Below are 13,581 nucleotides of genomic sequence, written 5' to 3' on the forward strand. Positions count from 1 at the left end.
CAGGAACGTCTGCTGATTCAGTTTTTCTTTTGCAGTGGTAAGTACTCCACTCTTTTGGACTGCTCCATGAAAAAATTATCACAGAGCAGAGACAGATTTCTAGAAGTTGTGCCATAAGCAACTAGTTCTTACACAATTAATTTCCATGAATCTTGTTCTAATAGTAATTAGGGACACAGCAGCCTCCTCTCTTGCCTGTGACAAAACTTGGGAATAGCATCTATTGCCTTAATGAGACCTATGTCCATTCTGATCCAGTTTACTGAGATTTACATTCAAAATGCTTTTCCCCTCCATTCTTTCCATTCTAATAGGATTTACATTTCCAAATCAGAGTACCCAGTCACATCACAGATTTTAGTTTCTCTGCAGCAGGACCTAACCGCAGCATTTAAAAAACACTGTATGAATAGGAATCAATCTGCCTTAACAACTGCATGTTTCTTAAGTTAACTCTTGTTTTTTATACAAAATGACTTGGCACTGATGTGTAAAAGGGGCCACATCATTCATCATTTTTAAATAAATTAATTTTTTACAGTAAGAGTCTGTCAGTCAGAAAGTCCCTCCATGGTTTCTGCAGGTTTCCCTTCCCTTGAAGAGAAGAACATACTGTACTTTAAGCCTTGGTTGAATGAGTGATATGAGCAACTGATACTACAAAATGAAGGTTTTTAACTTTTAGGTACCTAAATGAAATTAGTGGGTGAAATGAAGTGGCTGTAGATAACATTCACACCAATCAAAAAAACAATCAACTCAAAATCAATATCCAAAGTCACTTGAAATTACTTTGGCAGCTACACTTGTCTTACATCATTCAGTACCTTGCAAAGACATGTACTTTGATGACTAATTAAAAAGAAGTGATTTATCCTCTTGACTTCTAAAATGCTGTGCAGTTGATGGTCATCAATCTCCCCTCCCAAAACTAACTGCGCTTCTCCAGTTATATATAGTTTACACAGTATGTTAAAATGTACAGGATCATCAATTTTGGGAGGCTCTGACACTAAAAATGCGTACCATCATTCAGAAATACTCATTAGTTCTCGTGCAGGTAGGAACTGTTTTACATGAGGGTGTACACACATCTCATAATAAAACACAGCAAAAAAAAAATATAGAAAAAACCTTGTTATGTTGTATTTCCAAGAGCTGTGACACAAAACTGGTTATCAGTCACCGGGAGGATTTGAGCAATTCTTTGTTTCATTGCCATCTGCTGGCACTCCAGCAAAGTACAGATTACAACCTGCTCTCCCATACCCAGGTCATTTATTACTCTGGATTTTGGTCTACTAACAGCAATTAAAAAAAAAAATCCCTTATTAAATGCCAAGATAAGGAAGTATTGGATATTAAAACATCTTATCAGACTGTAAATTATGTAGGAAAAGGGAAACATTAATTGTACTTAGAATTTCTAAGTCACCCAAGGAGCTGTAGTTTAAGAGACTGGCTCCCTGGAGAAACCTGAGAATCAGATCAAACACAATCCTGTCATTTCAAAGAAGAGTGTTTTTTTTGTTCGGGCTTTGTTTCTTTGAGTTCAGAAATAACAGAAAATGCTCCCAGCTCCTAAGTTTGGGCTGAAATCTTTGCCAGTGTCACAATACACTAATTTTGACACTGCAGTTTCTTGCAAATTATTCTGATGCGTAGCTAAGATTTTTAAACAATCTCCAAATGCACTCTGGAAGAGTCTGGGATTCAATGCTGGATGTGTAGAGCACACAACAGCAATGAGAAAGCACAAGAGACTGATGCAGAATGGCCCTTCTTTGATCTCCCTTCAGAAACAGCGAAGAGTTTAAGGGCATAATCAATAAGAGCATACATATATCAACCCCTGTCAGGACTTGTAAAAGCACCTTTGCCCGGAAGAAGCAGCATATGGTGGGTTTTTACTTACCTAATGCTTAGACACTGTGACCAAGGTAATCTACTTACACACAGCCTTTTCTGCAACTCTATTAAATCGCTTTCTACTCTGGCTTAACCTCTTTACATGTACTGTCATTTACTGTACTTTCACTATGCATATTCAATATTCATACTTCAGACCTTTTGAAGTATTTCAAAGATAAGTAAATAATTAAACTGCATCTCTATGTTATACATTAAACAACTAAAGTACACATTAAATGGCTTCTCCAAGTCTACTGTGCCAGGAATGGAACAAAAAGCACTATTTCTGAATGTCAGCCTCACACCTATTTGAAACAAAACAGAACTAACCCAAAAAGCACATTTTTAAAGACCCAACAAATCCCAAGGCAAAACAGAAAATCCTACTGCAGTAATTTACCTGGATGCAAAAGAACCATCTTTCACTCAAATTTTACCTTTCTTTCAACCTTCACAGCTTCAGAATTTGTGTTTCAAGCATCTGAATAGTATTTTATTGGTTATCAACTTGCGATGTCTCCTTCTTTCTTAAATTCTTAACTCTTCCCCAGAAACAGAACACCCACTCATATATTTCTATAGGCTTCATTCTTGTCAAGAGCTGTCCAACACACTCGGCAGGATTTAATATTAGCTGTACAAAAGCACCCTTATCAAATACCCACAACTTTTCAGACTTTTTAGTAGCAATTAGGTCTCTGTGTCCCGAAAGAAACATGGATGTTGTTTCAGTCTCATCAACAAAACAGCATCTGTCAGTCCTCCAGTTGGTGTTAACACAGTTTAATACAGCCTTTTGATACTCTTTTGACAGCACTCTCAACTGCTTGTCTGCAGGACAGTGACATTCAGTAGGGAAAAAGATACAGGTTCCTGTCATTCCTCTATTTTCCAGGCTTGAATTGACATGAGATAATGACAGTAAAATTGTTTTCTTCACAAGGGGCACAGAAAGACAGACTGACAGCATATCCCGAACTTCATCTCCTTCCCTCTCATCATCTCTAACAAGAATGGTCCCAATTCCTTTACTGAGGGAAAATATTACAGATTCCTCCAGCATAACTACTTGGATATTCTTCTCTAGAAGAGATGCTGGGGAAAGCAACTGTTCAGACGGAGCTTTATTCCAGAGACAAAGTAAGAGCGACCCATGTTGCCATGAAACCAATCCAACTGCACAGAAATCTTCTGACAAAACAAGCAGAGAAAGCTGACAACAGCGATTATTGAACCCCTTCAACTCACTCTAAATTAATTTCTGCAGGTTTTCATCCAAGCAAGACACACACACACACTCAATTATTCAGGTACATACTCTTGCCATAGGAACAAATGAACACATTCCCCTCAAGTTATCTGTTACTGTGATATCTGAATATTAGAACTGAATTACAAGAATATGATCTACAATCATGAGTGGCTGAAAGTTCTAACAGCAATACAAAGCATTATACATCAATACTTTCTGGCTAAAAAAGGGGAAGAAAAGTTAGAAATAAGGAAGAAAATTAGTAAAAAACATATTTTTATTAGTACTCTCTATAATAAATCATGGACAAACACAGCTGGTCCTTGGCTTAGGAAGCATAACCATCAAAGGCTGTTACACAAAACAGCAGCAATATTTTTACTTTGAGCTATCCAAAGCAAAATAAAGATGTGCAATAATGAAAAATGATAAATCAGCTGGCTATTCCTACCGAGAACAAAGTTTAAAGGAATCCAGAAAGTAGGACCTTTCTAACTCTCAAATGCATGTATTCTTGTACCAAAGTAACAACTGTATTGATTAGAACTCACTGCTGACTGAATGAAGCTTGTACAATACATACTGCTCATGCAATTCCTTTTTAAAAGATACTGGTCAGTTTTGCAGTTCATGCTGGAGATGCTGTTGAAACTCATGAAAGAGCAGAACAAAAAATTAGTAATGAAGCTATTTCAAGCTGGGTTAGTTAAAATGGAAAAATAAAGACACCCACATTCTCAAAGCAAATGGCACTCACTTTGTTCTTGTCTTCTTGGTGGCATCATTATGCTCACTAATGTTTTAGTGATCCCTACCAAGTAGGCAATTATGGTGACACTAATTTACTCCTTGTTCCACCACACAACTTTTACATTGACATAACTGGTATAACCACAATTTACTGCTTCTGCTTTTAAGGGTCCTTGTGTGCACAGCCAAAAGTACAGCCAGAGCCTTACTCTCCACACAGCTGTGCTGGGTCAATACATTACTGCCCCATCTTTTCCTGGCTTTCTTGCTCTTTGTTTTAAATCAGGACCAGATATTTGTTTCCAACTAGTATTTCCTACACCTCAAAGCAATTTTTATTACTTATTGATCCTTTTCCAGTTTAGATGAATTTACTAATGAGCATCCTTAGAAATGGTAAGCATTCCCAAATGAACAGGCAGAAGAGCAATTTTCTACATTTTTCTGTATTAGAATAGTAGGTTTGTTGTTGCTTGTGGTTGGATTTTTTTTTTATACTTGTGTATTTTTCCTCTCCATGATTTTTGGTCCATGTTGACCAAAGAAATTGGAAAGACAAACTGAATTCGTGTGTATTCTCCAAAAACTGGCAGCTTGGAAAGGAGGTGAGACCATAACTACTGTCTCTACAAGACTCAGGTAGGCAGAATTCAACTGTTTCTCATCACATTCCTCCATCAATCCATCAGCCCACACATCCAGAGGTACCACATCAAGGCAGCCAACAGGGAACATCTCTGCATTGGAGAGTTCACTCTCTCTTTCTTCCAGGAGTGAATTGCTGCAATAGAGGACTCTTGGAGGTGAGAACATAGATGTAGACAGAAGAAGAAAAGCAGGCAAATCAGGAGGGAATTCAAGGGGTAAAGGACACAAATCCAAAAGAAATCAAGCTTTGCTTTCCACGGGATGCACTATTTAAGTGAGGACTGCGCTGTGTTTGCTAGTGCTGCTCATGGGATTGTGCTGTGGTTGGCAGCAAGATGCCTCTGTTCAGGGAGGAAAAATGAATGTGACAAATGTACTTGACATTTAATGGGTCCCAGAGTGTGCCCATTCCTAGGGAGCAAAAAGCTGATGCAGCACATGCCCACGGCATTATCTCTTGCAAAGTAAGAGCTCTAGTCTTTACTGAATAGTTTATATAATATAAAACATGATTCTATGATTACAGTAGTCTTAACCTTAATCTTTAGTCCTGCAAAAAATTTTGTGTCACATAACTTTTCCATTGACAAGTATTTATAGACAGAATTATCTTATGGACCATGATAAAATAGTAATGCTGGCAGCAAAAATTCTCAAAATACTTCATATTTTAAGCTGTAGTAAAATACAAGGATTTAATTAATAAATGTGGTTGCATGCCTGTTACACTGTCACATTTTAGTAACACAATTACCTGCAAAACCAAACTGAAGTTGATCAGAAAGCTGTATTAGAAGTTTCTAATTGATTTCCACTGTATTTCTATTTTGTGGATCAACTAGCTGCAGCATCCAAATTTTATATGACTTTACTTAAAGCCAGTCTTGGGTTTGGTTACTTACATAGACCAATCTACTAGAAAGTAGAAATCAACTCTCTGAAAAAACACCAACTTTTCATGTTTTAGTTTGACATTAATAGGTAGTTTAAGAAAAATATCACTGTATGCCACATCAGTTCTGTGGAACAAAGGATGAATTAAAACACATTGCAATCTAATACACATGGCATTTATGTTTGATTTTTCACAATTACTAACTTCTCTTTTTCTTCACTAAAATTGTATACCCTTCATCAGTTCTTTTATATTGGTGATATAGTCTACAAATAACTCAGAGGTATGAATTAAAACTGCTACTATGAAATTAACTTGATTTACACCAATTCCCTCTATTCTTTAAGATGAAAGGAAGTCAGAAACAAAGTCCCCACAGACTAAAACTGACATTCAGGAAAATGAATTATTAGCTATTCATTGCTACATGACATCATTACATGGAATGTTAAGATTTATCTGCACATTGAAATAAATCCCTACTATGTGACCAATTTAACTTTAATTCAGAGACATACAGCTGGATATACAGGGATTATTTATAAAAATCATCTATTAGTATTATTAGTAGCCAATATATTTGAAGACAGACATGGATATTTTTATCTTTTCCATTTAAGGAAAAAACATGGTGCAGGTAAAATTAGAAAATTAGAAATTTAGAAAGATGATATTACAGTTACTTTAAGACGATTGTGTTCAAGGCAGTTCTCAAACAACTGGCATAGCAAGGTGCACCAAGTCCTATTCTAACAATTCAAGTGCAGTAAGATGAACTTTTATACAGAACTACTTTAACTGGATTCTTTAGGCAGAAAATTTGTGACTGAATAAAACACAAAACCTATGCCACAGGAAATGCTACAAATGTTTCTTTCCTTTCTCACATTCATATAATATTAGAAGTGGATCCAAAGACATAAACCTTAATATCATAAATTGTTGAGCATATGTAAATCTGACTGCATGATCCTGCATGGTCGTCTATGCTTCCAAGACCTCTGCAACAACACAGCCTACCCTAGGTAAGAATCCACAAGACTGGGTTTTAAGAGATGTACTAAAATCTTTCATTTAATCTGTCTTCACTTTAAATGGCAGTACAGCTGTTATGATTTTAAATATTATCAAGTAATAAAGATACATGAAAATATCTATCTACTGAACAAGGTCCTAACTCTTGGAATTGCTCGTGCATAATGATTCTATTTCAGCCATCTTACCTCCAGATCTAAGTGGTTCCTGTAAAGCAAACTGCAGTTTACAGAATCCTAGAAATGCATTCTGTAACACGTTATATGCATGTGAAACCTCAATTCCTCAATTACATTTTCTTCTAGAATCCAGGACTGAGAGTCAAACAAAGATTTTCCCTTTGTGCAACCTAATACCTGCCAAACACTGCAAATCTCCAAAGGAAGTAGAGAGGAAGAAGAAAATAAAAAATAAAACCAAAAAAGGGCACTAAATGAAACACTGGGCAAAGGCAAAAAGCACTGAGAATAAAATGCTGCACAAGACAGAAAATTAAAGTAAGCTACAGCAGTATGAGATAGAATTACAGTACAAAAAGATACAGCAAAGAGAGATGAAAAATGCCTGAGGAAAGACATATGCAAAATACTAAGCACAGCATATAAAATTCAGCAGTGTAGAAAGTTTTAAATCAGGATGTTCAGTCTTGGTGAAAGTATCTCAAGAGAAAATGCAAATGTTTCTGAGCTAGAACACAGAAAAATTCTCAAATATTCACCAAACCATACTTTTCCAGGAGCAATTACAATACACAAAAATTCCAATTATGTGTGTAGCAACAGAAAACATTAACACTTTACAACTATACAACCCCCAGATCAGCCTGTTATCTACAAAAATGTCTATGTTGTGATAAAATTTATACTTAGAGAACTCATCTCTGTCTTTGTAGGACAGATCTATTTTAATAAAGAAGTTGTGGGAACATCCATCATTTCAGCCTTCTCTCTGAATAATAATATTCCATAACCTGTGATGGCTATTTTTCCTATTATATCATCCAGTTTTCCCAGAAATATTAATATATGAATGTTGTTTAAACATGTCAAGATTAAAAAGGCAACAAAATTCATACAGAAATATGAAAATATACATTTAGGTTTCTTTCTTATAGCAAGTCTTATCAACAGCTCTTAAAGGTTTTGGTATATTCATATTTTATCAATGTCACAACAATTTCTTGAAGAGTGAAAATCAACTGTATGAATGTGTATGTCATCAAGCTATGTAATGTAACCAGAAATAATAGAAGTTTACAGCCATATAAAATTGCTTCTATGACACAGAGGAATGTGGTTTTTTTCTGCCAAGGAACATCCAAAGAATTATACTAATGACTTCTTGGAGAAATCTGCCTCCTCAACCTAGCCAAGATGCTAATGTCTCTCTGAACTGGCTTTTAAAAGAGAACAGAAACATGAACTAGAGGAAAAAATCACCCATAATAATCCCAAGCTGATGAAGGAGAGAAAAACAAAACTGTACCATTTGAAGATCTGATATGCGGAACACCAGAACATTTGGCTTAGGCAGAACTACCACAAAGAAAGTGAATACCCTCTACCTCCAGCTAAACCTACCTTAATAGCATGGGAACCCTGGAATTCTTTGCATCTGACCTATCAGCAAATACACTTCTGCTAAAACTGGCTGTTTTATTTTTTTTTAGTTCAACATTTTAGAAAATAAGTACCAACTGAGATTAAACAAGGGTATAATTAAGACACTATTCAAAAACTAACACATGAATTAAGAGTATCCTCTAATGAACTTTGCTATTTTTAAAACTGGGTAGAGGATATAGTGCACTGCACTTGATTTATTCTTGAACAATGAAATTCTGCATAAATGATGACTGCACTCATATGTCAAAACATTGACTTAAGTTCTTTAGAAGGATCCTATTACCATGCAGAACCATCAGAATACCACATGTACTTTATTACAAATGTAAACAACAAAAAAGGATGGCCCGTAATTTTCCAGCTCTATCAAAATTTTTTTAAATGAAGAAAAGATATGGCTAACACTCCCTCCCTCCAGTAGCATGCTTCCCTTTGGGAAAGTAGAAATATAAGACAGGATAAAACCAATAACCATTTCTTTTGGAATTCTGCATTCAGGCAACAAGCTGGTAGCAAGCTACCAAGTCTTACTTGCAATTTCAAAAGCTCCCCAACAAGTTCTCACAAACAGGCTGCCAACCTGAACAACAACTACCCATTTCTTCAGAATTGTGTATGTTCAAAAGCTAACACTAGGGCACACACCTGAAATTTTCAAGGACAATTTAGATCTGTGTTTAAGAATAGAAAAAAACTACTGTTATTTTTACAGTATTTTTCCTAAAAAATACAACCCCCATATCACATTACTGATGCATCTGTGTACTAGTATCAGATGAAGTCTGATATGACATACAGATTACACACAGATCCAAAATCATCCTAAGGAGTCAAAAGACAACAGTCCATTCTTCCCATTTATAATTTAAGGAAAAGCAATTTTCTTTCTATCTACTGGGAAAAGTGTCCACTTTGGACTGATGGCTGAAGCTGCAAATACTTGATCATTACTTTGAAATCATAGTTTGTCCAGCCAATGCTCAAATTCAGAATTTTCTGATTAAAATTATTTATTCATATCTAATACTGAACAAAACTTCACTATATAAATAATGCAACTGTAATATAAAAAAATCCAGTCATACTGGATTAAACAACCATCTGTGCCCTGTGCCCATATTCACAGTAACTGTGCCGTGAACATTCACTACATTTACACTGAACTACTACCAGTGCTTCAGCCCTTCATATGAAGCAAACTGAAGATCATTTGCACTTGGCCTTTCAGAACTCACAACAACATAGAGAACACCTACTAAACAGCAAAACAGAGGAGTCAAAACAGCATTACAAAGACTATGAAATAAAAAACTGTGTCCTGATCTACTGCTTGAAGACAAATTTTCTCCATGTAAACTTTCTTCAGTGAATGGCCCTTTTGTTTCAAAAATCTCTTGCAGAAGGTATAATTACCATAGTTCTACTTACAGACATTCAGATGATAAACATAAAAACAAGTTAAAGCTCTTTTATAATAGTAATAATCATCATCATTTGTACATGTCTATATTTACATATAAAGAATAAAAATAGCAATGTAGACATAATTTACTTTGGAGAAAGTTGCTGCATTTGATCAATTCATCTTCCTGAACACAATAATGCTGAGTTCTTTCCCATGACACTCTGAAAAAAGTATCTAACTTCAACTTCTATGTACAGCAGAATGATAATTGTATAAGCTGTATCTGCAGTGTCTACTGGATATACTGACAAATGACTGAAATCTAATTTAAAGTTTGGTTTCCTTTGGTTTTCCTTCCAGCTAGTTTTTAAGAGAAAATAAATAACAGATGCACTTTTAAACAAACAAAAAACCCGAAAAAACTCAAAAAACTCAAGTTCTGGCTCAAGAATTCCAATTGCTAGAAATGTATAAACCACATTGCTGTACCATACTGCATATTAAATAGTTTAATTTTGTCTGAGGTAGAAACAAGAAAAATGAAGACTGAAGAGTATGAAAATTATAAAGCACTTAAATTTTTGTGGAAGTATGTTAAATACTTTATGATTTTAGTAATAATAATATATTTTTGGTAAGAAACAAAAGCAGAATTCATGGTTACCATAGTTACACATACTCTTTGTTGTGTTTCAATGCCACATGATCTGATTCAAAGTAATACACATCAGGCTCTTCCTCATCCTCCTCTGCAGTGTGGATGTTGGCACTGTCTTTGGCAGATGGTACATATCCAGCAACAAGTCTAGACTCAGACAGTGGCTTTCTTAGTCCATCACTCCCATGATCCCCTGTATTACTATTTCTCTCTTTTTCATTCTGTTTGATTTCTTCAGACTTTTTGGGAGATCCATTGATATTATTAATACCTACAGGTACATTCTTTTCAGTAGGACTAAGATTATTTTCCTCAACCTGTCCGTTTTCTCTACAAGGAGAGTTATTTTTAGTAGGGCTGCTTCTGGCAGGGGCAGCCCTTCGTGGTGAAGTTCTCAACGTGTATCTGTGTTCTTGAAGTTCCAACATATTTGTCATCTGAGCTGAAACACAGTTCAGCACTGAAGAATGTGGTTCAGGTTCACCTGAGATTGATGCACTGTCCTGGTGAGTATTCAGGTTGCTATTGGTGTTTTCAGCACACTGTTCCTTAGAGGCACTGCTATCTCCCACAACATCCACCTCCTCCTCCGAATCCCTTAACAAAGATGACTGGATTTCAGAAAAGGACCCTGTGGCTGGCTCATATGCCTGATTAGCATGCTCCTCAGGCAAACAGTCATTTATTGTTTTGTGGTCCTCTAACTTTACCTGTTCTTGAGAGTTTGTGCAAGGCACATAATGGTCTACAACACTGTCCTCTTTGCTGCTATTAAGCAACAACGAAGAATGGGCAAATGAGTTTCCATTTTCTGCTACTGTTTTGTCCTTGGGCGTACGGGAACCAGCACTGTTTTGCTTAGCATTCCCATCAAGCTGACAGTCATCACAGTTAAGAGAATTTGAGTCTCTCTCACCAACTCCATTGACAGTCTGATAACCTGCAACCTCTTCAACTACTGCAGAATTATTAAACCCTTCTGCACAGACATTCACCTTTTTAACTTCCCTTTTCTCACAATCATCCAATATAAGACATCGACAAGCTCGCTTAGTCCCTGTGGAGGCTGCATCACTGTCTGACACTAAGCTTTTATGCTCCAATGACTCCTTCTCTGCTTTAGCGGGCAAGTCTTCTTCAGAACTGTTGGGTGCCTCTGAACGTAGACAGCGCTTAATTCTTTTCAAAACTGGTGAAACAGGTTCTGCTTGTTTTTTTTCACTATTTTCCACAGTCTGCTTATCACCATTATCTTTTTCTGAAGTAGACAGCCCTCTCTTTCTAGGGCTCACCCATGACTCCCGAGCACTCTGTTGTTTCAGATCAGTAGTTCTGCCACCGTTGCTGCCCTTCTGAGTTTGCACAGACTCTGGCCTCTTCTTTGGTGACCTGGATCGGATTTGAGGATGGGGTGAGACTTCCTCCGGATGAGCAATACTACGGTTCCTTAATGTTCTACCACAAAAATTTTCATCCAAACCATTTAAACCCACTGTAGATCTTGTAACACGAGTAGATCGAGAAGCAGCCATACTATGGCGAGTCCCTAAAGTATATTCATCGTGATCCACTCACTGGGAAACCTTAAAAAAAAATGTAAACAAAACAGTCAGAAAAAATACTTAAAAAACACCTAGACACACAGCAAATCTGAAGAATGTATTGTCTCAAATACACCAATGCAAAACTGAATAAGCCCATTCAATGTATTCACACTGCTTCTTTCTGTGGTATTTCTTTAGTGCATTAAATTTTTCCATCTCAGCTACAAAGCAGCTGACTTGGTATTTGTGGTTATTCTGGCTTTAGTACTTGTGTGAGTGTTGCTCATATTTTTGCCTTATGTAAGGCTGGAATGTCCCAGTTAGTCTCTAGTTAGTAAAACACACTGTTTTTATGTATTGTACATATGTTACAATGTATTGGTATTATTATTTAAATTTGTCTGTTCTAGTAAAAGGTATGAGATTGTCTTCTCAATATCCCACAGTTTCCAGTTACATGGTTTCACAGACTAAGAAGTAAACCATTAAAATTGCATTTGCTTACTCAGTTGTTGCTTAAAGCAAAAACAAATCTCTCATAAATAAGAAAACAGAACTGCAATTCTAATTTATCAGGGAATTGAAAAAAAATAAAGCACACCATTAAAAAATACTTACTGTTATTATTAGTAAAAATGAAATAAAACAAAATTTCTGTATCAGAATCATGAAATCATTCCAGCTGGAAAGGGCTTTGGAAGGCAATCCTATCCAACCTCCCGTTCAAATGAACAGGAGGCCTAAATTCAGATTTAGTTACGTGGGACATTATCCAGCTGGGTATTGAAAAACACTGAGTACAGATATTCCACAACTTCTCTGGGCAACCTGTTCCAGTATTTAACTGTCCTTAAATCAAAAACATTTTTTCTTATACCCAGGTGGGGCCTCTCCTACTTCTGTATCACTTATGACAACAAGAAGCCTGGTTCTATCAGTCATCTCCTCTGAGGTACTGGAAGGCTGTTTCCCAAGTCTCTTAGTTGGTGAGATGAATCATCACTCACATCAGATTTAAGTAAATTCAGGTTCAAAGGTAACTATGAAACGTCCCATTTCAGAGTGTCTGTATTTCACATTTCAGAGTGAAATGCAGGAGTACTTGACCTGCCCAGTATCTCAAAATAATTTTTAAGAGAAATTATTTCAGTCTTACCCTTCTATTCATTTAATCTTTAGAAGTTTAATGTGTCAAACTGCTTATCACCACAGATCTGTCATAATAGCCATGTTAATTGAATAGATTCACATTTGTGCATAATGGCATACCTTCCCTTTTTCATCTACCCTAATTCCAGATTACACATACCCGTACAACTGTGATGTGATGTGAAGACTACAAATTTAAAATATGGAATCAAACCTTTCACACATTACTAAGAAATGCTGAAAATAACAAATGTAGAAAACTGTTTCAAGAAGTGTTTTTTATTTTCAGCAAAGAAGGAAAAAAAAAAAGAACATAAATTCTCCCATATCTACTATTTTAAGTGTCGGATAGTCCTAGAAAAGAAAAGAGAATTGGACAAGACCAGTACACTCTCAACCAATACAATTCTGTTTAACAATTAGCAATATTTACTATATTGTATGTTTAGGAATTCATAATGCAAGCAGTATTTCTTAAGGAAAGCAATGTATCTTAAAAGTATTGCTTGGTGTAGTTCTGGACAGAACCGTAGAAGAAAGCACGTAATTTTGTGTACACGTGGTATAGCTCTATACACAACTGTGTACAACAGCACATCATTTTGTGCAACAAAGAAAAAAACAATTATAAAGTGAAAATTTCAAATGTTCTCAAAACTGCAATTTATTTGTGCTGCTACAACCCTCCTACTTGTTAGCTATTCCTGCT

The 13,581-nt window shown here is 36.0% G+C and overlaps 1 protein-coding gene across 5 annotated transcripts in view; it reads right to left on the bottom strand.

Moving 5' to 3' along the window:
- Window positions 1-13,581, bottom strand: part of ZZZ3 (zinc finger ZZ-type containing 3) — a 42,189-nt gene that overhangs the window by 20,850 nt on the left and 7,758 nt on the right. For all 5 annotated transcript variants that reach the window (XM_017743529.1, XM_017743528.1, XM_017743527.1 and 2 more), the window contains one exon: window positions 10,201-11,762. In XM_017743529.1, the coding sequence (XP_017599018.1) occupies window positions 10,201-11,711 (1,511 nt within the window). In that variant the 5' untranslated portion in view covers window positions 11,712-11,762. The remainder of the gene's footprint in view (window positions 1-10,200; window positions 11,763-13,581) is intronic.

Source organism: Corvus brachyrhynchos, unplaced genomic scaffold (assembly GCF_000691975.1).
Source record: "Corvus brachyrhynchos isolate BGI_N302 unplaced genomic scaffold, ASM69197v1 scaffold48, whole genome shotgun sequence".
Taxonomy (NCBI): domain Eukaryota; kingdom Metazoa; phylum Chordata; class Aves; order Passeriformes; family Corvidae; genus Corvus; species Corvus brachyrhynchos.